This window comes from Hesperophylax consimilis, chromosome 22, assembly GCF_061612785.1.
Source record: "Hesperophylax consimilis isolate HC1 chromosome 22, BYU_Hcon_1.0, whole genome shotgun sequence".
NCBI lineage: Eukaryota > Metazoa > Arthropoda > Insecta > Trichoptera > Limnephilidae > Hesperophylax > Hesperophylax consimilis.
Window position 1 is genome coordinate 5,095,203 of NC_142857.1, and position 27,549 is coordinate 5,122,751.

Here is a 27,549-nt window from a genome sequence, read left to right on the forward strand (position 1 = left end):
ACATAAACTAACATTTTATATTTTTTTAATCAAATGTATTAAAAATAAAGCCTTAGCTTGAGTTTTACTAATGAAGCGGAAGTACGAGGAAGTACGTTTGAGGTTTCTCACGAAACCAAGCAACATCGTCAACAAAAGTAAGAATTTCAAGTGGAATGCGGAAATAAAGATTGTGGCGTTTATAACACCATCTAGCATTTTTGATCAAATAAAATCAAATGATTAAAGAATTATTATTGTAGAAAGCAATCACTTTGTGGTTTGACCACAGACATAGGAATTAATAGACGAGAAGATAATGGCGAGGGGTAAAATCAACTGTTGAAGAACGAAGGGCGTAAGGCTGACTGTGATTCGTCAATAAATCAATCTGACACTAAATAGGCATCTCGCATTATAATATCACCATATACGTCTTAAAAGTAAAATCTGCTTTTGAATGAATAGACATTTTTACATGGGAGCGCAAATTACTCGCCACGTTATGAACAAATTTGCGAAGTCCAAATTCGGCAAAAAAAATCGGTTCTATTTTCAGAGTCGAATATTTCGTTTAAGTATTTAGTTAAGACACTTTTATAAATGTTCATAATTTACTTCCCAGCAACCAACCAGCTTTGTGTTTCGCGTCCAGACGTTTCTCGATGTGATAGTATATGTTTCTAAAACTGATCTATATTATACGATGTGAATATGCTTAAAATAAAGTAAAATAATGCTTATAGGTATATGGAATGTAATACGACAATTGGGTTTATTCTCTTTTTTTCAAATCTATTTTTACAAGTTTTCATAGTACAAGTCAACATTTTACCGTGTTATTTCGTAAAATGAACCGATGATGCCTCGACCATAGTTCGCACAAGAATGATGACGTCACGTTTTCAAATTTCACTTGAGGCCATACGCGAGCACAGCCGGCTCCAATGGAACCGGTATGGGGAGTGGGGATAATACGCTTTTAATCACTTAGGGCAGGTCTACTAATATTCATATGTCTATGGGTTTGACATATTTAATAAAATAAAATACTTTTTTGTTTTAAAACCACGATATTTATTAATTTGAATTAATTAATTAATTTGAAATTAATAAATATCGTGGTTTTAAAACAATCAAGTATTTTATTTTATTAGATTAAAGAATTGTTTGTCATTCAATATTTAGCTGTCTTTTTATTTTTATGGGATTTTTATGAGTTTCAATTGCTTCCGTAATTAGGCGAGCTCTATGCGTTTTGGGTCTTCCCAGGACTTCAGGAACAAATTCAAAGTAATGGCTGGTTTCAATTAAATGCTCGGCAATTGCCGATTTGTCAGGTTAGCCAAGTTTACACGCTCGAAAGTGTTCTACTTTCTTTTGCCAGTTCCACGTCTCCATTGGATTTTTCAATCTTATTTATCATATGAGTCGTGTAATTTCTATACCCGCCATATCAACTTTCATTGATATGGAGAAAACCGCAAAAAACTGTCACATCTCTAGCGTACATAAGTAAATGCATTACAATTTTTTATATAATGAATTGGAGTAATAAAATTTCGAAAAGCATTTATTTTTCTATATATGTCTAGCAATAATTAAGTAATTTCGATAAATAAAATGGATAAAGCGGATTTTGATACTCACTTCGTGATTTTGAAAGTCAACTGAGCCGACATGGCGGGTTTAGAAACTCACGCGTAGATCATTTTGACACACGAGCGTGGCGTTAGAGCGGCGGCCATATTGTATTTTGGCAAAATAACTGCTTGTGATTCGTTGAATCCGATATAGCGGGTTTTGATAGTAACTTTCTGTATGATATAGCGGATTTGGTTTCTCACTCGCAGTTTAAACATGGTTTTTGGTCGCGATAAGGAGGGGTTTGAAACTCAATTTTAGGCTCCTCTTGTTGCTCGCAAAAATGTGAACAAGATGTCATACTCAGATCATTTTGTCAAAAAATCGGATATAGCGGGTATAGAAATTATAGGATTCATATAATTTATACTAGAGTTTTCAAGTTAGATTCTAGTTGAAAAAACCACTGTGATCATATTACAGTTAACAATGGCCCTCCTCTGAATATTGTCTTACAACCTTAGTACATGCACTGATGAACATCATGTTATTCTAACAGTCCACCGTGAAAGTTGTTCACATATCTAGTGTCCTGCTTAGAATATGCTTGAATGTTTAACATTGCTAATATATATAAGCTGATGATCTAATTCTAAGCTCGTGGTAGGCTTACTGCGTGTGCCTGTGTTATGTCTCTTTACTCAGAATGTGATACTAAAGTCTCACTTTAATAATAGATATTATAGTCACTTAAATGACAAAACCACTTTATCACAGAATATTTTCATTTTTTTTGGTGGGAAAAGATTTGCACATCAAAAAGTGCTTCAATTCAAAGTGAAAAATGAAGTAATAATTGTGTTGACTTGGAATTGGATTGTGTTTATTCCCAAACCAAAGTGCTGTACATTTAACATAGTTTTCAAATCTATATTTTTTGTGTACAATTAACTAGTGTATTTATATTATATTCAAGTCGAACCCTGTCAAAGTTAGGTTGCGTATGTGTGGTCTATTTCTGAATAGAAGTGACCTCTCTGTGCTAATCGATGGTATGTTATCACCATTGAAAGTGAGAATAAAAACACATTTACTGCATATATAGTTCATCCATCAGTTGAGGAATTACGATTTTCCTTCCTCCTACAACATGGGTATCTTCAAGACTCATATTTACTCCTTCCTCTCCCCAAAAAGACCCTCCACTCTGCATTCCCAAAGAAGACAATCAGCCCTGAGCGAAATTGTTTTCTTCAGGGCCTCCTGTATGGAGTTAATGTAAAAAAATCAAAGGAATTTTAATGTAAATTTTAAGGCATAGATTAAAGAGTTTATTAACCACTCAGAACATTAGAACGTCAAAAGACGTAAATATGATAATAGCGGTCAAGACATTAGAACGTCTTTTCACGTAAACGCGCGAGATTTTACAAAAATCGATTTATTTCCATCACTAGTATACGGATTGCCATGATTTAAAAAACAGAGTATCGATAATGAATAACGCTACGCATCTGTATTCAAGAATATCTATGGAATGTAGAGGTGCATTATCTAAGTCGATTGGATCTGTCATCTTGTTCGTTCATAATTTATTGCGTTTCTAAATAATTTATTAAAAATATTTTAGTTTGGACGGTTAATATTTTGAGGTGACTAATAGTTTTTAATTATATTTCTTCAATATATAAAGTGTTATTTCTTTATGATACTCAGAAAAAAGTACATTTTTCACAGCTTTGAAATAATGGTCAGCGATTTTTACATATTTTTGACGTTTTCAGAAAATGTATATTTAGAAACGCAAATATTTACGTATAACAAAACAATACGATAGTGAATTTCATAATCTTTCCAAAACATTTTTTAGAATGAGGCTACGTTTCCCAAAACGTGAGTTATGAAGCTTTTAACAAAACTCGTGAATAACACAAAAATTTTCACGTTTTGACAGTTCGCAAAGGAACACAAAGTAAATAAAAGTCTTTTTCTGAGAGGTTAATGGTGTATGACTTATTTTGATTTGTGCTGTGAATAACTGGCAAAGTTCATTTGTTCCTTTTTTTAAATACATTCCTACGCCGAGTGTTTGTGAAGAAGTGTCAAATTAGTATGATGTTATCAATGTTGTCATTAACCTTGGTTCGTTGCTGTTGTGACGCAGAACTGTGCGGAACTCCTGGATACCTGGCTCCGGAGACGCTGAGAGCCAATATGTTTGAAGACGCGCCTGGCTATGGAATGGAAGTGGACTTGTAAGTCAATTATTCATTATTATTTATTTATATTACTAGCTGAAGTCCCCAACGTTCGTTTTTCTAATTCTAATACAGACAGTAACTTTCTTCTTGTTTTGAAGGTCAAGTGTGGAAATTTTCATCAGTCTCGGAATAAAACTGTAGATTTGTAAGTAAATAAAATCCACGCCGTCCGGTCACCACAAAAACACAAGAGTAAGGCCGGGAATAATACATGTCTGAGTTTTCCATACGATAGTCGGTTCTGACAGTCTGATCAGACTATTGGAAGGCGTTCGCGCCATACATCTGTTGAAACAGTCCATACAAATCCGGTTGATTGACATCCGACTCGGAAAACATTTATTACTGATCCGATTGTCTGAAGGTGCGCCTACTTTTGCGAAGAAGTGAAATACACGTCTGACTTTTTCTTCCGACTTGTCAGTTGGCAATAGAATATTGACACCTAACTACTAATCACTGCATTACAAAAGTATCATTGCAAAATCGGACGTGTATTTGGTTAATCCGATCCGATAATCTGATCAAACAATCGGACATGCGTGCCTGACTTTTGAGTTTCGATAATTATCGTTATCTTTGCAAATCCTCTCGGAAACTAAACACTGATGAGAATACAAAATGTAATTGTAATGATTATGATATAAATTAACTATAAATCATAAAATATACCATTAGTCCGAAATATTGAAACATCAATTGCCTGCTGTTAGTACTAAAGTAAGCACACCATCGTGATTATGTTTTATACCAAATATGACTTGAAGAAGGAACACTGCTGTTATCAGAAACATGTTTTCTTTAACCCTTCTGGTTAATTTGTTCGCTTTTGGAAACAACTCATATGGTCTCACAGAAATCATCTCCCTTTCTGTTGTAGTGAGAAATATGATCTAAAAGGTGTTAGAAAGAGAAAACACCAAGCTTTATATTCAAATCTAGAAGTTAAACACGGAAGAATTCAAATGTGCACCTTTTTGAAACCAAAGTTTCCAAACGCAATTTGTAAAAACTTATGAGGCTTTGCGAATTTTTTATTGATTATTTTTATATGAAATGACAAAAAAGAGAGGTGATATTTATGTTTGTTATACATTTGTCTAATGAAATAAGTGTGTGTTTATATATTTTTTCATTATCAGTAATTTTGATTACAAAAACGTAAAATGAGCTGTTTGCATTCAAAATTTAAGTTTCTCAAAAAATAGATGTTTATTTCTAATAATAAAATTTAAAAGTGGATTTCATCACCTTTCAAAACAGGTTCCAATTTTGGTCTACTTTCCGAAGCATTGCATTTATTTGGATTTTATTGCAAAATATGCCAGAGGCCTTACGGGTTAACCTCAAACAAAATTATGTCTCCAAATTTACATACAGTTTTTATTCCAGAATATTGACGATTGTTATTATTATTATGCTCACCACAAATTTAAAAAATGAAGTTTTGTTATTTATTTATTGATGGTGCTCATAGCTCCCGCACTTGGTAAGCAGTCAGGTTATTGACCCACTGTGTCACCTCATGCCTTTGACCTCATGCCCATTTCCTTTTAATAAAGTTTACCAAAATTATCAAAGAGTCTTTAGCGATGTTTGCCAGTACCCCAACTTAACTCTCCAGCTATCTGAGCCTTTTTCTCATCAAGGCGAGATATTCGCACCATAAATTTGTATTTAATTCATAAGCATATCCTTCTTGTGGTTTCTCTCCTATTACTAAGATTTAAAAGCCTTCATGATTTTCGTAAATAACCATTATTATTTTTTTTATCTTAGCTCCACACAGTAGGCCCTGAGGGAAAAAATCCCCAGGGCCTCTGACATCTTTGGGGGTGCTGTGTGGGGTTTATTTTTTTTGGAAAAGAAGAAGAGAATATTCTTGGAAGGAAAGGGTATGAGGGGTGGGTAGGATTCTGGGGTCAATGTGTCCAGGAGTGACAGACAGAGTGTAAATTGATGTCCTTAAATGATAAGAATTCCATTGTCATTTTGCCCATTCTATTTTATTATAATTTAAAATTAAACAGTAACTTTGTAAACATCACTTATGGGTAAATACTTAATGCCGACCGGGTTTCGCTACAACCGTAGCCTCATCAGGGCAGTATAATACTAAAAATCTAAAAATTAAATTAACATGTGTAGATATCACGGTAGGTGGACAGTCTGAGCTACAGTGAAAGAGGTAGGGATAGTTGGGAGATTGGGAGGCGAGTGTTCTTTGTCAATAGGGAACAATCTGAGTATAGGGCTTTTATTTAGGTTTATTTGGTTGTTGATGACTTTGCTATTGACGTTTATGGCTTTCCTTAACTCTAACGCTTCTAAGTTATCCAACCTAAGACCTATTCCGTTTTTATGTAATAGGCTGACGCCAGTATTTTTGTCGAACGTATGGTTTGTTGCTATGAGGTGATTTGCAAATTCGGAGAATCCATTACTGTTTAAGCATCTTAGGTGTTCTTTGACTCGCGTTTTGATATTACGCGCTGTTTTGCCTATGTAAAACGCGGGACAGTCACTACATTGCAGTGAGTAAATACCTGAGTGATTTAACCGATGTTCTTTGTCTTTAACGTTCATCAAAAATTTACCTATACTATTGTTAGTGTAAAACGCTGGTTTGATATCTGGTGGGAGGTTTTTTATGCTTTTTTGAGAGAAATTATCGATGTACAAAATTCTACGCCATTGTTGAGGTTGATTATTATTATGATTATTTTATTATACCTTATTGATTTTAACTGATATGTTAAAATAATTTTAATCTAATTTCTAGATGGGCCTGTGGAGTCATCATGTTTACCTTGTAAGTAATATGTACATAAAATATTACTATCATGTATTAGATTGTTTCATAGCGGAAACATTATTATTCTTGCTGACACTTCCTCTAAATCAGTTGTGTTTAATGCAACTCCCAACATATGTTCATTTAAACTCTTTTTGTTCAATTACTGACAGAACTCTGGTTGATGATTGATTGGCTGGTGATTGATTCAATAATTGGTTGATGATTGATTCAATAGTTGGTCGGTGATTGTTTCAATGGTTGGTTGGTGATTGATTGATTCTTCGATTGGTTGTTGATTGATTGGCTTCTTCCAGACTCGTTGGGTGTCCCCCGTTCTGGCACCGGAAGCAGATGGTGATGCTGCGGAACATAATGGAGGGAAAATACTCTTTCACCAGCCCCGAATGGGCAGATGTCTCAGGTTTGTGTCTTTCAACTAACTTACGTCGTCGGAATCACATACAATGCTCTCTCACTAATCTGCCACCCCAAAAACTAGGCTAGTTACCATATAGTGAGAGCGATGGATTATAGTGCATACAAAATATGCCAAAAATTAAAACAGATGATCAACTTTAAACAATCGGGCATAATAAAGGTTTTTTAATAACAAACGTTCTTTGCAACAAACTGTTCATGTTTTTAAATATGATTATGTGAACAACCTACTTTAACTACGTTATTATATTAATTTGATACACTTATCAAACTATATTGTCTAACTTTCGATATATCATTATATCTTTTATATACTTCACGTTCACCTTTTATCGCTGTATTAATTTATTTATGTTCTGTAAAACACCCAATCTTACATAATAAAAATCATATTATAAAGAACATACAACGCTGTACATCCCTATCTTAAGGCGAAGCTTAATGCCAAATCACTATTTTGATCAATCTTTATAACGAGTTGGTGTACATTATGAATACCAAAAAATATGCTTTAGATAAATTGAAGGTTTTCCTATCGCTTCGCTTGAGTAGAATACAAATAAAAAAATAAATTACTCAATAAAAAATATAAATGCCAACTTTAAAAAAAAATATTTTTTCAATAGAAATGTATGAGCGCATAAAGGAAACCACTTTTAAAAAATACAGTATTATAGCAAAGATTTGTGACAGTTTCACTTGATTAACTTTTTTGATTTCTTGTAAAATTATTTACAAAATAAATAAAAACCAGTTTTTTGCTTGAAATCGAACGTTTCTAGACTCCGTTTGTCAAGCGATTTTAATGCCTATTACCTACGAAATAAGGTGTACCAAGAATATACACATTTTTGGCTTGTAGCTTCCTCTTAAGTTGTTCATAGAAACACATAATACATGCGCATTTCATTGCAAAGGGGAAATAAAACCAAATTTTTTTCAAAGTGACAAATTCTTAACGCACACAAAATACGAAAACATTAAAAGCCCGAGTGGTTAAGTTCTTTGTTAGTTACAATGTCACAGCCATATGATGTGTTAATTTGTTAAAGATTTGTATTTAAATTTAGTTAAATAAACTCCTGTGTCTCTGTATTATGCAGTATATCATGTTAAGTACACATATATGTAAAAGCCCAACGATAATAAATAAAGATTTGTTAACAATACAAACACGCTTTACAACAAACTGTTCATGTTTATTTTTATAAATATCATTATTCAAACTAACTACCGACTACTTTCATAGTACCTTAAGTACTTATTTTGTACTCTTGTTATTATATACAATTATTAAATTCCTTTGTACAATAGAACTCTCTGATCGATAACTTGTATTATTTGATAGATTAACATTATTCTTATATCTGCTTCATTAAGATGGTCTCTGCTGTGAAATTCATTTTACGTAAATTATGCGTCATCAGTAATTCAACAAATTAATGGAGTATTTTAATTCAGCTGTTTTAAGTTTATTAACCTTTTGAACGCGTTAATTTGCTCCGTTTTATCTATACCCGTACGCGGTGCATATTTTCAAATACCTATGCATGCAATTAAATGTCAAATTATAGCATTCTGGCATGATTTATTAGACTATATAGACAGAACAGATTATTCTCCACAATATGAAAACAAATCCTCGTGTGTCAACACTCTTAGATGTTTATAAAAACAAAAACATAAAATTTCATACAAAGACGTACCGTATCTTTTGAATGTGGTCCCGCCATTCACTCGGCGTCATAAATAAACCACTCTCGGTGTGTGTGTACTTAGGCCACTGTGTTTATAGACACAAGTGGGACCCCATGATCACTTATCATTCTTAGTTATGAAAAGTAGTGAATGACAAACTAGTACTAATGCCATCCGTTGACAAAAATGTAAACAAAAGGACTAAAAGGCGCGAAGAGGCGCACTTGGTTATCGATCTTTTTTTATGAAATACAATTTTATTTTTGAGAAATTCTTGTAGATGTCAGCATCGTGATAGTTCTACAAATGTCCAAGTGAGCAAGAAATACATTTATGACGAAAGAGAGCGGGAATATCGGCCGTCAAAGTTGCCGTATCAACTGTTGATACAGCCGCGTGTGAGTATAGACTTTTTGCCGTAACAACAGTTGATACGGCCTCGTGCAAAGAGTTAAAAATTGATCTAGTGATTGTTGTAGTGTTTTCTGACTATTCTCTAGATTAGTCTGGGCCATTTCATGATGCATTCAACTACATATCTCCATGATTTACGATAAAGATATAAATGTAAGAGTTTTCATTACTACCCATTAAGTACCTGCAATTCAGATAATGTGCATAGCATTGAATTTCAAACACTTATTTTGCAGATATATCTTAAATAAATTACACTATCAAAATAACTTGAAATGCTTTTTTATTGGGTGATAATTATCTACCATTCATAATGAATGTTCAAAGATTTATCAAGTTGATTTATTGTGTTTATAACCGTGTCTTTGAGCTACTTGTGTTGTTTTAAAAAAAAAACTTCAAACGGTGTCTGTTTTACTGGTTTTTTCATAAACAGTGCTCTGAGGAACTAGCATCACTCACCCGTTTGACACCGAATAGCATGAGCAGCTCCTGTACTTGCTTGAAATTGTTCTTAAGACTAGATCTTGTCTGCGCCGGTCTCAGGGTTCATATTAGAGCTCCAATTTTGTATTGCTAGCCTCATTTTCTTTTTCACCTCTCTGTATAAAACACCCTCCGTACAGCATCCTCAGAGTTAGTAAAACAAATATTACGTGTGATTGCAGAAGCACCAAAAGATCTCATCCGTCGTCTTCTTGTGGTGGAGCCTGCCAACAGGATTTCCATCAACGATGCTCTCCAACACTCCTTCTTCAACACAGTGGTAAGTACTATTTCTTACCACCTTCATCACACCTCACACACCAACACTACAACCAACTCATTACTTCTCTTCTGTGTCCATGTGGGTGTCAAAAATTAAACAATGGATTAAATTGTCTTACATCAGTGTAACCCTCTTATAAAGTTCCTACATAAAAAGTCATTCATTATTACGGTCCCTTGAATAACCTTATAACTCTGTTATAAGATTCCAACGTAAGACTTTGGTTCTATTCCCTTTAAAAAAACCGTATAAGAGGGTTTTACTGTAATCTCATGGTATAAAAATCAATTGCACATATACTTGTTAATAAACCGTTTTTCACAATTTAAAATATTTAATTCTGTCGCCTAGTACTAAAAGTACCAAAGATTTCTTCCACTGTTCACTTTGAAAGTTTTTAAATAATTAAATTATTTTTGACTTTTGTACTTTTTGCAGTAATTAACTTATTTCATTCTTAATTATTTTTTATTATTCTTAACTTTAAAAATTTCAGAAATTTGATTATTAGCTATTATTTTCATGATTAATGCCGGGATCACACGAGGACAATACAATAATGTTCTGTTCCTGTTCCGTGAACAGCCTCGACCGCACAGAGACAATACAACAAATCTACCGTAGTTCAAAAGCGGAACGCTTTCAAAATGGATACACGAGCGAGTTTGCGAAAAATATAATCTTTCCATTAGTCTTTTATACCAAGATTATTGTATTTTCGCAACATTTTAGTCTTTTATACCAAGATTATTGTATTTTCGCAACATTTTACACTAGAACAGTGGGAGCTGGGACAAAACAGTATTGTACTGTCCTCGTTTGATTGCTGCATTACTAATATACAACAATATTTTATTGAAACACTTTTCTATATTTGAACTGAACTTTACTATCTGAAATTTTACTATGTTTCTTGCTTTGGAATTCCAAACTTTTTATTAGAATATTGAATTATTTTGTAAGTAGTTTTCTAAAATGTGTGATTATTCTGTATCAAGGGGTGTTGATTTGAATAAATGTACTATAACATCTTATTAAAATGAGTTGGGTTTTTTCAGGTTTGTTTTTAACATTTTATAGTTAGTGGTATCAAAATAACCTTGGAATTTATCAACTTTCAAAATTTTCAGCAAAATATTGCAGGAAAAGTTAGCAATGGTCGGTATTATAATGAAGAGATCAATAATGTGAACTATGGCCGTATCTTCTAACTGCAAGATTAACAGATTGCTCCATTAAGGTTAAACGTAAAATACGTTAGCATTCAGAGATCGCGTAAGTTTATTTATTTTATTAAAGTGCATTTTTTTAAAGTTATACTTTAAAATATTACGACGAATTATTTGTACATACACAATATGAATAAATAGTTTTGTACATATAAAAACTCGATTCTTTCAAGAGAGGCATATAAATACAATATTGGATTGAATCGCCGATACATTATCTGGACATTATAATATCAACCATAAATTGAATAAAGTTATTGTCACCTTACCTTAACTTTTTAAGATCTTGTAAGTCTGTTTAAGGGAAGGAAAAAATATGCTCAAATCATTTTTGGCAGCGTTTTGTTCTTCTCTTCCACATGTTCGCTAACAGACTGGTGATTGATTATCATCAGATCATTTCCAACCCTGCAGACTACACCCCAGATCAAAATTACTAGCCGAATGTACAAATGCATCGGGTTCCCACCCAGGCATCGTGAGTTCAATTTTCCTGCTAGCTAAACCCTCCATCATTGCACAAGCAACATTTTCCGCTTATAATGATGGTAGTAGGAATTTTTTATCCAATATTTTCACATTATTCGCAACGCAGGAATTTTTCTCTTTCTTTTTCACGAGGTGACAACAGACTTACCAGCAAATCATTTTAAAGGTGAACATTTAAAAAAATTTTCCAACTGGTTTGAGTCTCTTTCTACCTCGCAAATGACCATTACGTTTTGACATTAATCATTTACTTTTAAACTTAATCTTGCATTTCAATAAGACTGTTCTTTTTATGTTTATTCATTTCGTTCTGTAGCTTTCTAACGAAAACTAAATTATTATTAAATTATTTTGTCATCTATCCAGTAATCCACTACACAAGAAAGGGTCTCTTTAAAATGATTTACCTCTGCAAGATCTTAATAAGAAGGTTATGATGTATGTATTTTACAGGAAAATATACTTGAAATCATTATTTCCAGGGAGTTTCACAAATCTGTATCAATAACAGGGAAAATGTAAATACCTCACTACCGTGTTCATATCTTCATCTCCGTTGCACTCACCCACGATTATAACTACAATATTGTTGTTTGTTTGTTTCTTTTCTGTTCTTTGCGAACTGCGCCCAGCTGTGGGACCAAGAGATGGCCCCACTAAAACAAAGCTTTTCAGCCCAAGGCAGGCGGATATCGAGGATTGACCAATTGACTTTGGTAAAGCCGTTACTGAAGTGATTTCTTTCAGATTTGTGTGTTCATGTTCCGAGTACATAATGATTCCTCGTTTCCATTGCTAAATTGTACAAGTTTTAATGATAAATCTACAAAAGCCGTCCAGTTATTGCTATTTTGAAAAACAATTTCCCTTTTCTCGTCAATGTGTCAATTTTTCTTCTGCAAATATTCAATTTTGTATCAATCTAAAAGTCAGATTAGTATAGCATTAAAGCTAGGATCCTACCCGATCTATTCTATGATCTATTTCATAAATCGGATTGTTTTAAAAGCGGAAAGTTAACGTTAACACTTGCTCTATTCTACAGTCGATTCTGTATAGAATAGAACGAAAGTTGTAGTTGATTCAACATTGGGTTTCTTCACTTCTATCGAGTGTTCTATGGCAAAGAAAGCCTGTTATCACTGATCTATTTCATAGATTCTACGAAATAGATCATATAATAGGTGAGGTGGGTGCATTTTTGCATCCAAATTTTTCCTTAAATTAGTTTTTATTTCGCCTAGCTGTTGTCAAATTGGCATTTAGGGCTATTTTGAGTATTTGACATTTGTGCAGTCCCTGTTAATCGCCGATAGCCAGCGCCTCAACTTTTGGCTAAATTTATATGGCCGTTATTTTCGATGGCTTCTACTCAAAAAACCCATCTTAAAATTAAACAAAATCTCGATAAGCCGAGAATCGGTTTTTAACGGGGATCGCTCTAATATCAAAAATTTCACAATGGCGCTGAATTCAGAATTTATTCAACCACCTGATCTTTATTCTCACAAAAACCAATTTGGCGTGATTTTCGAAGTTTTAATTATTGAATTCTGTCGAAATTGCATAGTTTGCTGATCTGATGTACGATTTTGCAATGGAAACGACGTTGTGCTCCTGTGCTGTCATCATGTGATGTTATTGTCCCCTACTAACTTCATGGGCTTGCTTCCGGAGAGGGTGTGATTACTAAATGTTACCGTGTGTGATGATAACGTGCAAAAGTGTTTACCTGATAATATATCATTATATTTTCTCTTTTTTTTGTCTTAACAATGGATTTAAAACAACTAATAACCAGCCGGTAAGATAGCTTTTCCCCCCGCCAAGTTTTTGAATAGTAGATGTACTAAATCGTAGAGATGTATTTAAATCTATATAGTATATAAAAATAGACCCATTTATTTTATTCCATTACAAATGCACCATCATAGCATGACAAAACAAATCACTATAAATGATTTTTTGATCTAGGTGATATATATATATTTTTAAAATATTTTTAAATGAAATATTGTAATTCTGCATATGGTCCTACCAGTGAGAGCTCTGTTTTAACATCTCTTGCGTCATTTATGATGAAGAGAAAGAGGTTCAAATGAAATAGTGGTCACTCGAGAACGAGTCGTAAAAATGACCAGTTCAATGTCGGCATGCGTTTGGCGTCTTTCCCAACTGTGCACAGGTGCCGAAGGGATCATTGACACTAATTCCTTGGAGCATCTTCGATTAAAATACCGGTTTACAACAGATCTCTCAACGATATGACTCTTACATCACTTTATTTAAACAAACGAGCCTACCGTTTTCAAATCAACCGCAAATGTCTTCTTAAATAATGTGTTTACAAAGTTGCAGTGTTTCATTTAATAATTTTTATTCACAAAGTTACTAATTTTACCAAAATAAAATATATTTGTGTTCTTGCTCTTTTTTCAATATCAGCCTTGTAATTTTCGCTGTGTCGTCCATTTTCATAATTTACTCTATTTTGTTGTTGTTTTTTCATTGCAAGCCTTCTTCATCCGAAGAGATATGTTTACCCCCTGAGCCTAAAGTACAGGTTGTTACTTTACTTTCTGTTTTCGGTGGAAGAGTAGTGTAATTGGGAATGTAATCACACAAGTGTTAGTGCTTTGTGGCACAAAGTTGCAGTTGGTACATATTTAGATAAGTTGGGAAACTGAATACATAATTTTTCCCACAACAGTAAAGTTATTACATATTACCATGTCCTATTACTATATGATCAATTTACCCTTTTCTGTCTCCGGTTGGTACTGAATTTCTGTAAATTATGTTATTATTGTAAAACCACTTATTTATTTGCATATTCATGTAGGAACTTATGTAATATCCTTTCCATAGTAATTTCTTGCGATGAAAATTTGTGATTATCTTTGGATTTTTCTTATGCGCTCTGATCATCGAACGTGGTGCTGTAATTGTCACAAAACATCAAAATATTTTGAGTCACGTTGTGCTATATCTGTCACCAGATGATAAAACTTGTTCCATCTTATTTTCTATTAGGGTCAGACATACAATATGAACAGTTAGAAAGCGAAAACACTCTGCTTTCTCTTTGCATTTATAAGTTTAAGCATATTCATTCAAAAATTTGAAATTGAATGTCGACCGGGAATGTTTCTAAATAAATCTGTAATCCGACAGATTTTTTAATTAACGTGATATTATATTGTTTAGACTGAGGGTTAAATTAGCTTTCATATTGAACCACATTACCAACTTACAGATGATTATTGTCCATGGATAATCAGAATTTTACTTATTTCATTGAATTGTTACGTAATGGCAATTCTATCAGTGCATTATGACAAGAATAAATTCATATAAATGTACCCTGGAATGTCTGTTGACTTTTAGTTCTTGCTTAGTGATTGTGTTTGTTAAACTAACCATGTTTTAGCTATTTGTCCTACACTAGGTGAATAGATGTACTATTTGCGTAGATTATAATAATTATTCCACATCTTCCCTATCGTCAATATAAATTTCACAGTTTTTACGACGCATCCTAACCTCACTTTACCCTTCCCGTTTTCCCACCAATAATTTGTCTGTCAAAACCAATACTTTTTCTTTTATTTAGAATGCACATAAAGTAATATTATGATGTATGTATATTATATCCAGAGAGCCCCAATTTTATTTCCCCAATTGTCGATTATTATAGGTATTGCTAATAAGTGAAATTTAAAAAAGTGCATTTATAGCACTGTAAACACTTTTCAAATTCGATCAACGTATAGTTGTCTCTTTTTCGCTAAAAGATAAAGTAGGCTTGCAAGACAAATGGTTTGTTTCTCTATAACATTTAATTAACCCCTATGGGTCTTACCCCTGCAATTGCAGTGTCGACCTTATACATTCATTTGTCTTTGGATGTTACCTCTACTAAGGGGTGATTTTGGTTTTACATAAGAATAAGGAATTGTCCTTAACCTTAAAATTAATGACTTTTTCTCTGCCACCCAAAGAAAAAGATGTTAATTCGGTCAAGGTCGATTCCTTATCCTTATCCTCTCAGGCTAATTTGTTTACTTTTGGGAACAACTCATAGGGTCTCATAGAAATCATTGTGTCTCCTTTACTCTCAGGGTGATAAATACGATCTAAATGGCGTTAGAAAGAGAAAACCCCACGCTTTATTCACTTTTATGAAACCAAAGGTTGCGACGGCAGTTTGAAAATATTTATGAAACTTTTTTTTATTATTTTTTTTTGTATGAAACAACAAAAAAGTGAGGTGATAGTAATGTTTGTAATACATTTGTCCAATAAAATGCATGGGTTTTTATTTTATTTTTCATTATCAGTAAGTTTAGTTACAAAAAACGTGAGGTGAGTCATTTTTATTTATTTTTTAATGCTCGCATTAAAAAATTTAAATCTTTCCAACATTATATGTTTGTTTCTAATAATAAAATTTGAAAGCGTATTTCAGGTCTAAAACAGTTTTTAGATTTAGGATACATTCAGAAATATTCCATTTATTTGGATTTTCTTGCAAATGCAGAAATACTACGACCTTCTGACAGAATATGCCTGATGGGTTAAGTAGAACCAGAATCGCCCCTCGGGGGTTTACATTTTGGCTTTAACAAAAATATACATCCTTTTTTTTTTTGATAGTGATTTATTTTTAGGGTATTATGCCGTGTTGCGCTACCTCCTTCTTTATCCAACGTTTCGGACAGCATTGCAGTGTCCATCATCAGGGCAGATGTGTAATTTAAGATTGTGTTGAAATGTGTGCTTATGTATGAAGATGTGATACCGTGTTGCCAGCTCCAAACCTGTAAGAGCTGAAAATAACGTATAATTTTAAAGTGAAATGCTGTCCAAAACGTTGGCTAAAGAAGAAGGTAGCGCAACACGGCATAATATCTCAAAAATAAATCACCATTATACTTTTGGCCGTGAAAATCTCAAATCAATTTTTTTTTTGTTTATTTTAAGTTTCTCGTCGGCCTGTACCGATAAACCAATTTTTTTTTTCTAGGGCAAGTATTTGCAATCTGCATGACTATTGAGGATTTATTCTCTTATTATTATATATTTATCAACAACAATTATTTCACTATTTGTACAGGGTGTAACGCCACGTGCCCGGCAGATTTTAAACAGCTTTTCCTGACCATATTTGAAGTTAAAAACCTACTATTACTGTCGCGACGGGATCACGAGATATGCGTTTTCTCTCCTCTGTTACCGTGCTGCAGGAACGAGACTGAGTAAACCCAACTACTAAGTTGCGACTTGTGATGGAAAAATTTATTAAAAAAAAAAAAGTTATTGAAAAAAAATATCATCGGACAGCAAAATGACCACTTCATTTTTATCTCCAAATATGCTCAGGAATCACAAGCTGAAATCCTTCGGGGACGTGCCGTTACAGCCTGTATACATATTTATTTATATTGCAATATTATTATGTTCGCTGTTTTCAAAATACTAACCAACCTATTTAAGTATACTGCTTGGTTTCGTCTATATTTTATTTATGTTTTGCCAAAATATATAATTATGCCTTGTATTTTGTGTTGATTTTCTTTGTGTATCCTATATTATTTTTCACCTTTGATTTGCTAACAAAATATGTGCTTTAATAGTAGAAAAGTAGAAAAAAAAATTGACTTTTCCATGAAATTATAAATTTATTTTCTCAAAGTAACGTTTAATTTCTTTATTATAATCCAACTATAATTTTTTTTTTCTTGAATCTCCACTTTTCAAAAATAATTTCTTAATTATCTTTCTTTTTTTTATTTCATAACAACTCTCGTAACATAACAATGTCATGTGATAATGAGCTCTAGAGAGTACTACTTTAGAATTCATTATCACATTACATTGCCGAGTCAAATGGCACCTTGTTGTTCCAAGGGCACAATTATTACGTTAATTCCTTATAAAAAACTAAAGAACTTATAAAAAAATTCCAGCAATTGAAAGCAGCATCCTTCAACGCGCGTAAGAAATTTAAATTCGCCATCATGGTGGTACGCGCGGCGGTACGGGTACGCAGGTTGAGATTCACTCCCGAACCACTGGACCTCAGCATTGCGAGGATGGACCCATACAAACTTAAGATGCTCAGAAAGGTATAATTGATTTGTTAACCCCCTGACTGCTTCATCGCCTAATGGCGCCAACATTCGTATTATTATACGGAAAGCGTTCAGTTTGAGACAAAACTCAAGACATAAGTCCTCTGAAGATGGACAGTGAGATCCGTCCGAAACGTCAGGAACTAAAAAGTCCTTTTAAGGACTATGTTACGCGTGTAAACCGAGAAAATTACTCTACATATATATATAATCCTGGAAAAACTATGTAGGATAGATATATACGATTTATATAAATATAAAAACACATTATCATGTAAGACAGTATAATTTACAAAAACCGGTCAGCCGGCGCATGTCATTTTAGCTGGCACAACAAGGTCTAGTTGTTCATCAAATTTCAAAATTGATTGTCAAGTTCTGTTTTATATTTCTACAAACAATGGTGGCTCACACTATTAGGTGTACCAGAGTGCTAATATTAAAAAAAAAAATAATAAAATAAAATAAACATTATTGATGTGTAGCTGAAAAAGTTTTTTTTTTATTTAAAAAATTCTGTTTTTTATTATGTATGAAGATATCCAGGAAATCGGTGCAGCGCACGGCCAAACTGAAATTTCCTAAAAATCTTCATTGGAAAAAACTGAAAAATTTCAACAACAACAATATCAGTAATTCAATTTTTTTATATTAGCACTCTAGTATACCCAAAAGTCAAAAGCCGCCTCTGGAAGCAACTGCTTCTAAAGGTTAATAAGCCACTCAATTGTGAGTTTTCAATAAAAAATAGCAGGGTTTCGATGTCAAACCTTAATTAAATATTCTAAATTACCTCATTTTATAAAATGTATTCCAGATCATTGACGGCTGCGCTTTCCGCGTCTACGGCCACTGGGTGAAAAAGGGCGAGGGCCAGAACCGTGCCGCCCTCTTCGAGAACACGCCCAAGACCGAGCTGAAGAACCTATATGTTACGAACCTGAGCCGATAGCGCTGGGCGCGCCTGTCCAGCTCATTGCGTGAGGCCGTGTGCGTGGCGCTCTGTAAGCTGTCGCTTGTGCTGTGCGCCGGCAACTTCTCGCGCGAGCAGCGAAGGCGCCTGCCTAGCCTAACAGTGGAGTCACGCGTTCTGGTCAGGGCTGTGGGGCTCTATCACATCGCAGGCGGGCCGGAGGCGGAGCGTATCCGATGAGGGTGCCACGATGTCATTATCTCACTCAATTTCCATCTATTTATCTTGCTTGGAATATTATGTGTATTTGTTATTTCTTTGTATTCCAAAGTATGCCTAAGTAAGAGCTGGCTGGTGTTATTATTCCACTCAATATCCATCTATTTATCTTACTCGGAATATTCCATATATGTAATATTCGTATATTTATCTTAAGTGGAATATTCCGTGTGTTATTTCCTTGTTCCTATTAAGAGAGCTAATTCCTATAAGACAAGAGCCGGCTAGTTCCATTATCCCACTCAATATCCATCTATTTATCCTATTTGGAATATTCTGTGTATTCGTTATTTCAATCTTGTTCTGATTTTGAATGAAGCTGGCTAGTTTTAATATCTGTAGATAGAAATATGCATCTTATTTGGAATATTCTGTGTATTTGTTATTTCCATCTTGTTCCGATTTTGAATTAAGCTGGCTAGTTTTAATATCTATAGATTAATATATGCATCTTGTTTGGAATATTCTGTGTGTTTGTTATTTCTATCTTGTTCCGATTTTGAATGAAGATGCTAGCCAGCTGGTTTTAATATCTATAATAATATCTATCTATCTTATTTGGAATATTCTGTGAATTTGTTATTTTCTTGTTCCGATTTTGAACGGAGACAATCCAACTCATTATCAATGTATCTCACTTGGAATATTTTGTGTATTTGTTAACTCCTTATTGTTCCAATTTTGAATGAAGACGAGAGTTGCCTGGTTTCAGTATCCCCAATCAATATCGATAGATTTATCCAGTTCTATGTGTATTACTTGAAATATTCTGCGAATTTCTTATTTCCATGATGTCCTGGAGTGTCCCGATTGGCTGCTTTAAATATCTCATTCAGTAACCATAGATTCATAAATATAATATATTCAGTGTAAAAAAAATTGTTCCATTTTTCAATGGAATGTATCTTTTTGGTAATTTTCCATGTATTTGATATATTAAAAAAAGTGTTATTGAATTCAGCATGAATGTTTGTTTCGTATAATCGAGACTCGACTGCATTCTATGTGTTAAATGATTCCCTGCTGAAGTATGCCGATTGAATTATTTTTATTGAATAATTCTCGAGCTGGTAGAGTTCTCGTATGATTGAAACGATCCACAAATGGTTTTTTTTTCTGTATTTTCCATCAGTTTTTCTTTTATCGGGTAGTAAGCAATTGTTATCCAATAATGGAACCTTCCTGTATGGATGAAGGGATGTTCTCTAGATGTTTGGTGTGTTATTAATTTCGTAAGGTACCATAATTCCTTATGAATCTCCTTTGTTACCCTACAATTTTAATGTGTTTTTTTTTTGTTTAATTATTCCTTCATTTCAAGTTCAATATTTTATTCTATAGGAATCAAAAGTTGAAATTCATTTACTTAAATTATATTTTTTCTGGAAAATTATATCTTTCCATGTTTTCTGGCAAATTATATCTTTACATGTTTTCTGGCAAATGAATATTCTGAAAATATTAACATTATGAATTTTAAAGTCAGTAGCTGATTTAGAAAATCATTGTGGACAACGTTAAATAAAATTTTCATTTTGTATTTGGTGGCATGACTTACGCAATTATGAATATTTGTTACTATAAAGTTTATGCTATAAATAATTTTTATTAAAATCTCACCGATGAATTTAAAGTTTACAAAACAATTTTAATTTTAATATTTAAAGCAATAATGATTGCAATGCTAGTGAAATTATTATTTATAAAATTAGTTAGCAATTTGCGTAGAGTCACTTTCTAAACATTTTGTCTGAAAGTATTTATTAATAATTATGCACTAATATGTAGAATTTTTTTTTCTTGCTTTAAACTTTAACGTAAGGCAAGTTTTAAGATATTAAACATTTAACCCAAAGGGGGTTTTTGAGTAGGACTGTGGGTGGCACGAATGTGATTTATTTAAATATTAATTGATAAAAATTGAGATTACGTATTTTAAAATCTTAAGTATACAATCATCTCTAAATTAATTATTATTATAAAATGTAAAAATACTGACATACATATTTTTGTGACAGATGTTTTTATCTATTTTTCATCAAACTAAAAACCTATACATGTATTGCAATATGTTTGAATATTTTACAAAAAATATATATTCTGATTAAATTTGAATAATGTGATGCCTTATAATGCTGTCTTACTGAAGGTGTTTCATAGCATTATTCGATTATTTCTTATCTCAAAATAAAAAGGGTTATTAGGAAAAAACCATTTTTTATAACCTATATATAGGGTGTTAACTGATGTACTTGACTTTAACAAGTGATTCCTGGCGTTATTTGAAGTAAAATATGTTAACAAAATTTTGGTCTCCGCTTACTTTTTTTTTCTTAAAAAAATCAACAAAAAAATTCGTCCACATTTCATTGTTTATCCAAATAACCGCTCAACTCATTAACTCAACCCTAACTGTGCAATGCCTGATTTTTTTTAATACATGCAGCTGTTTGAATTTCACTTTGAAGTGGAAATTAACGCCAATGTTTATATAATTTATATACTCATTTTCATTGACAATGTTTATATAATTTAATACTCATTTTCATTAACAATATTTATATAATTTATATACTAATTTTCATTGAAAATGTTTATATAATTTATATACTAATTTTCATTGACAATGTTTATATAATTCATATACTAATTTTCATTGACAATGTTTATATAATTTGTTTACTCATTTTCATTTACAATGTTTATATAATTTAAATATGTACTCATTTTCATTGACAATGTTTAAATAAATTATCTACTCATTTTCATTGACAATATTTATATAATTTATATACTAATTTTTATTGACAATGTTTATATAATTTATTTACTCAATGACATTGACAATGAATTCTATCAACTTTTGGTGGCAATCACACACATGTGGACTTTTGTGGAGCGCATTTCTCTCAAATTCAATGACATTACAGTTATTAATAAATATCAGCCTTATCCAATCGGAATTTGGCTTGGTTGGTAGTGTTTTAGACTCCAGTTCCTGGATGGAAAAGTTCAATCCTCAGTCAAACCAAAAAAAAATTAAATCTTGAAAATATATGTATTACAGAAAAAAACTTTATTTTTTACAGGTTGATTTATGAAAATTTCGCTGGAGACCAAAATTTCATTTATATTTTTTACTCCAAATATGTCAGGAATCACTGGTCAAGTCACAAGTCAAGTATGTTTCTTAACACCCTGTATAATAAAAGTAAATGTTCATTAGATTAGAATAAAAATCGCTAGTCAGTAATATTTGTAACTTTCTCAGCAATAATCATCTTACAATATTGTCCATTTGACAACAACTTACTATAAAGCCGTTTTTTAAACATGGAATTAATCCATGTCATTATTTATTGTTTTCAGCCTCTTGACCCGGGTTCAAATGTGCTAACTACAGCATTATAGAGGTTTATCGACCATTTTCATGCAAATAAGTAGCAGGCTTACCAAAAATGTCAAATAATAATAACATTTATAAATACATTTAAATTAGCCTAAAAGGTTTTTTTACCAACACAATTCCAGTTGTCTGGATTTTATTTTATCACTAAAAATGCAATCTTAAAGTTCGCTTTTAAATTATTAAAAGAACGCCTTGCAAGCTCCTTCCACAGGGATTCGCACGTATGCTAGACGATTCAAGTATCTTGCCACTACCACCATTCTGCATGTACGTAAATAGGCACACGTTGAGGACATTTTGTAAACTCGTTAGCGACGCCAGTCTCTCACGACCAACCGGCTTCACTTGTGTCCAACATTTTGTAGCGATGTGTGTGCTTTAAGGTCAATTCTAGGTACAAAACAGTCAACAAAGAATGGCAGGATATCAAAAAGACCACTAAAACAACTGTTTGGTTGTGAGAGATGTTATGAAACCATTCTAGTTTTAATGTTTCGTGAATTCAACGACGGCGACACGAGTCTAGTGATTTCAGTAGTGACATACAACTGTGCACGACAAGTTGTTTGTAACTTGAGTATCGGATAATTTGGAGCCACGGTGCCAGCTCAATATTTTCTTTTTATTTATAAGTAACCGTTCAATTGAGCCGCAGTACTGTTTTCCGGGATTTGTACGAATACAGCTCATCATTGTGCGGCACGTTCACGAACGACTCATCGCTCTTACGTATCCTTGTGGAAGAAGGACCTAATTATGCAACCTATAGATAATAGAACGTTTAAGGTCACAATATAAAATATTAGGCTTTTTATCACATTTAAAAGTATTGTCTTCAAATTTGATATTTTTTTTATAAACAGTAAAAAAAATACTGTCTAATTTAGAGATATTCAAAAATATTAATTTTGGTCTTGCAATAATGGTATTTTTTTTATTTACCTTTAATCTTTATTTGAATAGGGGGACCTATCTACAAAAACATAGTTTTGAGATAAACGCAAATAAAGATTGGAATGCTCACTGTATCTTAAACGGCTGTATGTACGAGATACAGCTTTGTGTCACTAATTAATATGATTACGGCATTACCGAAACCAAGCCTAACTCAAAACACCAGTTGTTGTAGTTAGGCCCCTTTATCCTAAGCCCCCGAAATAAGAACTAATATTATTACTTTTAATTAATCTGTTGAAAATTTTACCTGCTCATTGAAATTTTGCACATTATAAATAAGCAATAACATACATAAAATAAGGAACTCCAGTGAAAAATATTATGTCTTAAAATATATATTCATACAAGTCAACAAACACCCATTCTGAGTATACAGGGTGTATCGGCACTAACCCGACAAACTTTAACCAGCTATTCCTTAGCACATTTGGAGTAAAAAATGTTATGGGCACTTTGCTGTCCGGTAGCATTTTTTTTTCAATTAAAAACAAAAAAAAATAAAATTTCCACACTACATCACTGTCATTGGCATTGCGTTTCGTGTTAAACAGCTGTTATAAGCAAGTATGTCAAAAAGCGTCTTCGCTCTTTCGCACACACTAAATAATAATAGTTAAAAATGAGACGAATGGTGCCGTGCTATTTCGTTGTGACTGTAAACGTGCGCCAATATAGGTACACACGTGCATTATTCAACGGAATTCGAATAAAATATTTGCCAGATGGGTTTTCGAACTTTGTCAAAGGATAAAACAGTGGTGACATGTGGTGAAAATATGAATAATAAAATTTTTATTAAAAAAAAACGTTACCGGACAGCAAAGTGCACATAAGATTTTTTACTCCAAATATGCTAAGGAATAGCTGGTTAAAGTTTGTCGGGTACGTGCCGATACACCCTGTATAAGTTTTATTACGTATAGGTAGAATTAATTCATTGTTATTTGAGAATGAATAAAATACTATCTCTTCAAAACTTCCTGCTTGGTTGGTTTACCTGCATCGGATGTTTCTAGCGCTATGCCGCCAGTCTTTGCAGGTTTTAAATTCTCTAGGACTGGAGTTTCTTATTTGGAATCCCCTGATATATTTTTTGGAGTCTTACAATTGAAAAATAATCCCTCTTTTAAACATACCACCAATAACAATACATAGTTAGCTCTCTTATTTTTTTAAATAGAGGGTGTAAGTCTATTTGCCATACAAACCAGACTTTTCCATAAAGGATCATGCTTCAACTGCAAAAAGCAATCTTTAGTATTGTGTGTCCAATGATCTTCCATCGTCGTCTTTCTTTTCTTGTATAAATTTTTGCAAACTTACTGACTTAACTGCTGTTAGACTACCTCCCTGACCGTAGCTAGCTCTTTGACTCTGGACTAGAGGTCATGGGTTTGACACCTGGATAAATAAGTTCTTATGGGTTATAATTAGAAACACCAATTCATAGCTTTAATTTTTAAGAAATGTAGCACTAATTATTGACAAAATAAATAAAACATAGCGTTTATAGCTAAATAGGATAACGTCAAGAAATGGGAGTGTCGGCAAGAGGGGAAAAACAATTAAATTAGCAAAATCACTTGAAACATGTTTATTGTATTATTGATTGAAACTCAACATGGCACATGTTTCTACAGTAGAGTTTGTCATGTTCGTTCTACGATCTGTCGATACAAGATTATAGCTACTAAAAAATCTTTTTTATTATCGCTAAAAACACCATTTATCACTTTAATTCGCGAAAATATCGTTAATGCTATGAATGGGTGTCTCTAGTTATAATACATAAATATTATAGTGGAAGATATTCCCGACTATCACCCTGGAGAGATTCCAAATGGCTAGCTATTTTTATGACCTGATATAACCAATCTTCCCTACTTACTCCAGCCCCACAACATTCCCCAAATTTACTTGGGACTTGTGTGGTAGTTAAATCTGAATCAGAGATTTTCAATTGCGATTTAAATCCAAAAACCTATGATTGTATGTATTATGTATTTCCTAAGTTAATATATCAGTAATATTTAAATTAAATATTGATTGTTTAATTGTATACCCGCCATTTTGTGTGTTATTTGTTTTAAATACTTTTTGTATAAGTTGTTTACGTGACCAAATATTAATCTTTTAGATAGATGCGAGTTGTTGTAAATTTATTTATTTATTCCTGTGTATTACCGATGAAAAAAATCACAGAATTATAAAAATATTCAAGTGTTAAACGCCATGTTTTATTTCAACTATGGTTACGACACCTCAGCGGGCTGCTAAGTTCTAGAACATCGATAAGTGCAACGCATCTTGTACCTATGAGAGTGTACTAGAACGTACTATGCAGGCAGCAAGAACATTACTGTAGTCGCAAGGAGGTAGATACGGCGCGCTTTCACCGCTTATCTCACAGGTTCCAAATGCGATACGCGTTCCACATATCGATGTCCTAGAACTTACTAGTAGCTTGCTATAAACCCAAATAATTTTATTTTTTTAATGATAAACTAATGTACATAAGACAAGGTTTTTATGCATAGCACAAAAGAATAACAAATTATTATAAGCATTAATTACTCGCCTGAAACAAACACCAACAAATGTAGATATAATATATCTCAACGCCATCTAGTGGGAAATTCAGCACTAACAAAGCCTTTCCTACAAAAATAAATTTGTTTGTTTACAGGGAAAAAAAATAAAATAAGCAGTAATTGTCGATTAAAGTATGTTGTACATATTGAATTATTTGGCGGGTTGGGAATGAGCCGACGTAGCTCAGTGGTCCAGAGCAACTGACCGGACATCAGAAGGTGCGGGTTCAATTCCCGTCGGCGGCGTTTATTTTTACTCGGGAGATATTTTCAATTTGTATGGATATTTCAGGCGACTAATTATTGCTTATAATAATTTGTTAACCAAATAATTTTGACATGAGTTTGACATTGGCGAACTCAGTAGCAGCAGACCTTGGACATGAAAACAAGTACCTTGTTGCGGATCCAACTTGAACCACCAGGGTTCTATGTGTAAATGTGGGTCTCGATAAATCGCATCTGATGCAGTCATAGCGTTGTGCATATGTGACATATAAATGGGGCCCAAAGGATTCTGGATTGTGCGAATGTTGACATATTCAAACAATAGAACACAAAGTAAAATAATATTCTGTTATTCAGTTTCCCAAAGGAACATCTGTGTCGAATCAAGTGATATCAGATGCTATAGACTGCCTGAATAACCCTTAAAAAAATAATGACAAATTACAATTGAATACAAGGAACTCCAGTGAAAAATATTATTACTTAAAAAAATATGTTCCCCAGACACCCTGTATATTCAGAATCAGTGTTTGTTGATATATTATATCAACAAACACTGATTCTGAATATACAGGGTGTCTGGGGGTAAAGTGCACAAACTTGGGGAGGTGAGTCTACATGATGGTAGAAGTAAAATAGACAAATAACTTTTTTTCGAAATTCCATTGTTTTTTTTCCATACAAAAATTCAAAACCTGAAAACTACCTTAAAATGTTGGAATTTCGAAAAAGTCATCAAGAAAACTTCTCGAAGTTAGTGCCCTTTACCCCCAAACACCTTGTACAAAGAAAATTAACAGGCTGGCGGCGTTTGTTTAATCTTTATACAAATCTACAGTTTTATTCCAATATTGATGAAATTTTGCACACTTGACCTTCAAAACAAGGGAAGGTCACTGTCTAAGTCTGATTTTGAAAAACTCTATGTAAAGCCCGGGGACTTCAGCTAGTAGGTATGACATAAACAGATTATGAAAAGAGAACACGGGGTCTTACTATATGTTTTAAATTTTACACAACTGATATCAGTTGTGTAAAATTTAAAACACATTTATTAGTAAAGGGGAAAGTGTATATATTTCCTCCTTGACATTAAATTTTCTCTTTGGAAAAGCTTACCATAGACGCTCCAGTATAATTTGAAATAATTCTATAAAACAGAAAACCGCCAAACTCTTATCTTAATTTTACTAATAACTAGCGGACCCGGCTATTTATTTATTTATACTGGGTTTTTACAGATGTACTTACTTACTTACGTGAGAACTATCCAGTTACAAAAACTCAGTTAAGTTACAGACAAAAATCTACAAATTACATACATACAGGTAAAAATGCAATTAAATACAGGTTAAGTACAATTAAAAAACCAAACAAATA

At 32.9% G+C, this 27,549-nt stretch overlaps 1 protein-coding gene across 2 annotated transcripts in view; it reads left to right on the plus strand.

The window, feature by feature from the left end:
• The window catches only part of PhKgamma (phosphorylase kinase gamma), a 42,907-nt gene extending 17,342 nt beyond the window's left edge, over positions 1-25,565 (plus strand). Inside the window, exons 5-11 of one of the 2 annotated variants that reach the window (XM_089645547.1) lie at positions 3,728-3,818; positions 6,607-6,636; positions 6,936-7,042; positions 9,840-9,937; positions 12,291-12,374; positions 17,628-17,786; positions 18,610-25,565. In XM_089645547.1, coding sequence (XP_089501673.1) covers positions 3,728-3,818; positions 6,607-6,636; positions 6,936-7,042; positions 9,840-9,937; positions 12,291-12,374; positions 17,628-17,786; positions 18,610-18,744 — 704 coding nt within the window. In that variant the 3' untranslated portion in view covers positions 18,745-25,565. The remainder of the gene's footprint in view (positions 1-3,727; positions 3,819-6,606; positions 6,637-6,935; positions 7,043-9,839; positions 9,938-12,290; positions 12,375-17,627; positions 17,787-18,609) is intronic. The other variant, XM_089645548.1, reaches the window with a different exon arrangement.
• Positions 25,566-27,549: the final 1,984 nt, after the last annotated feature.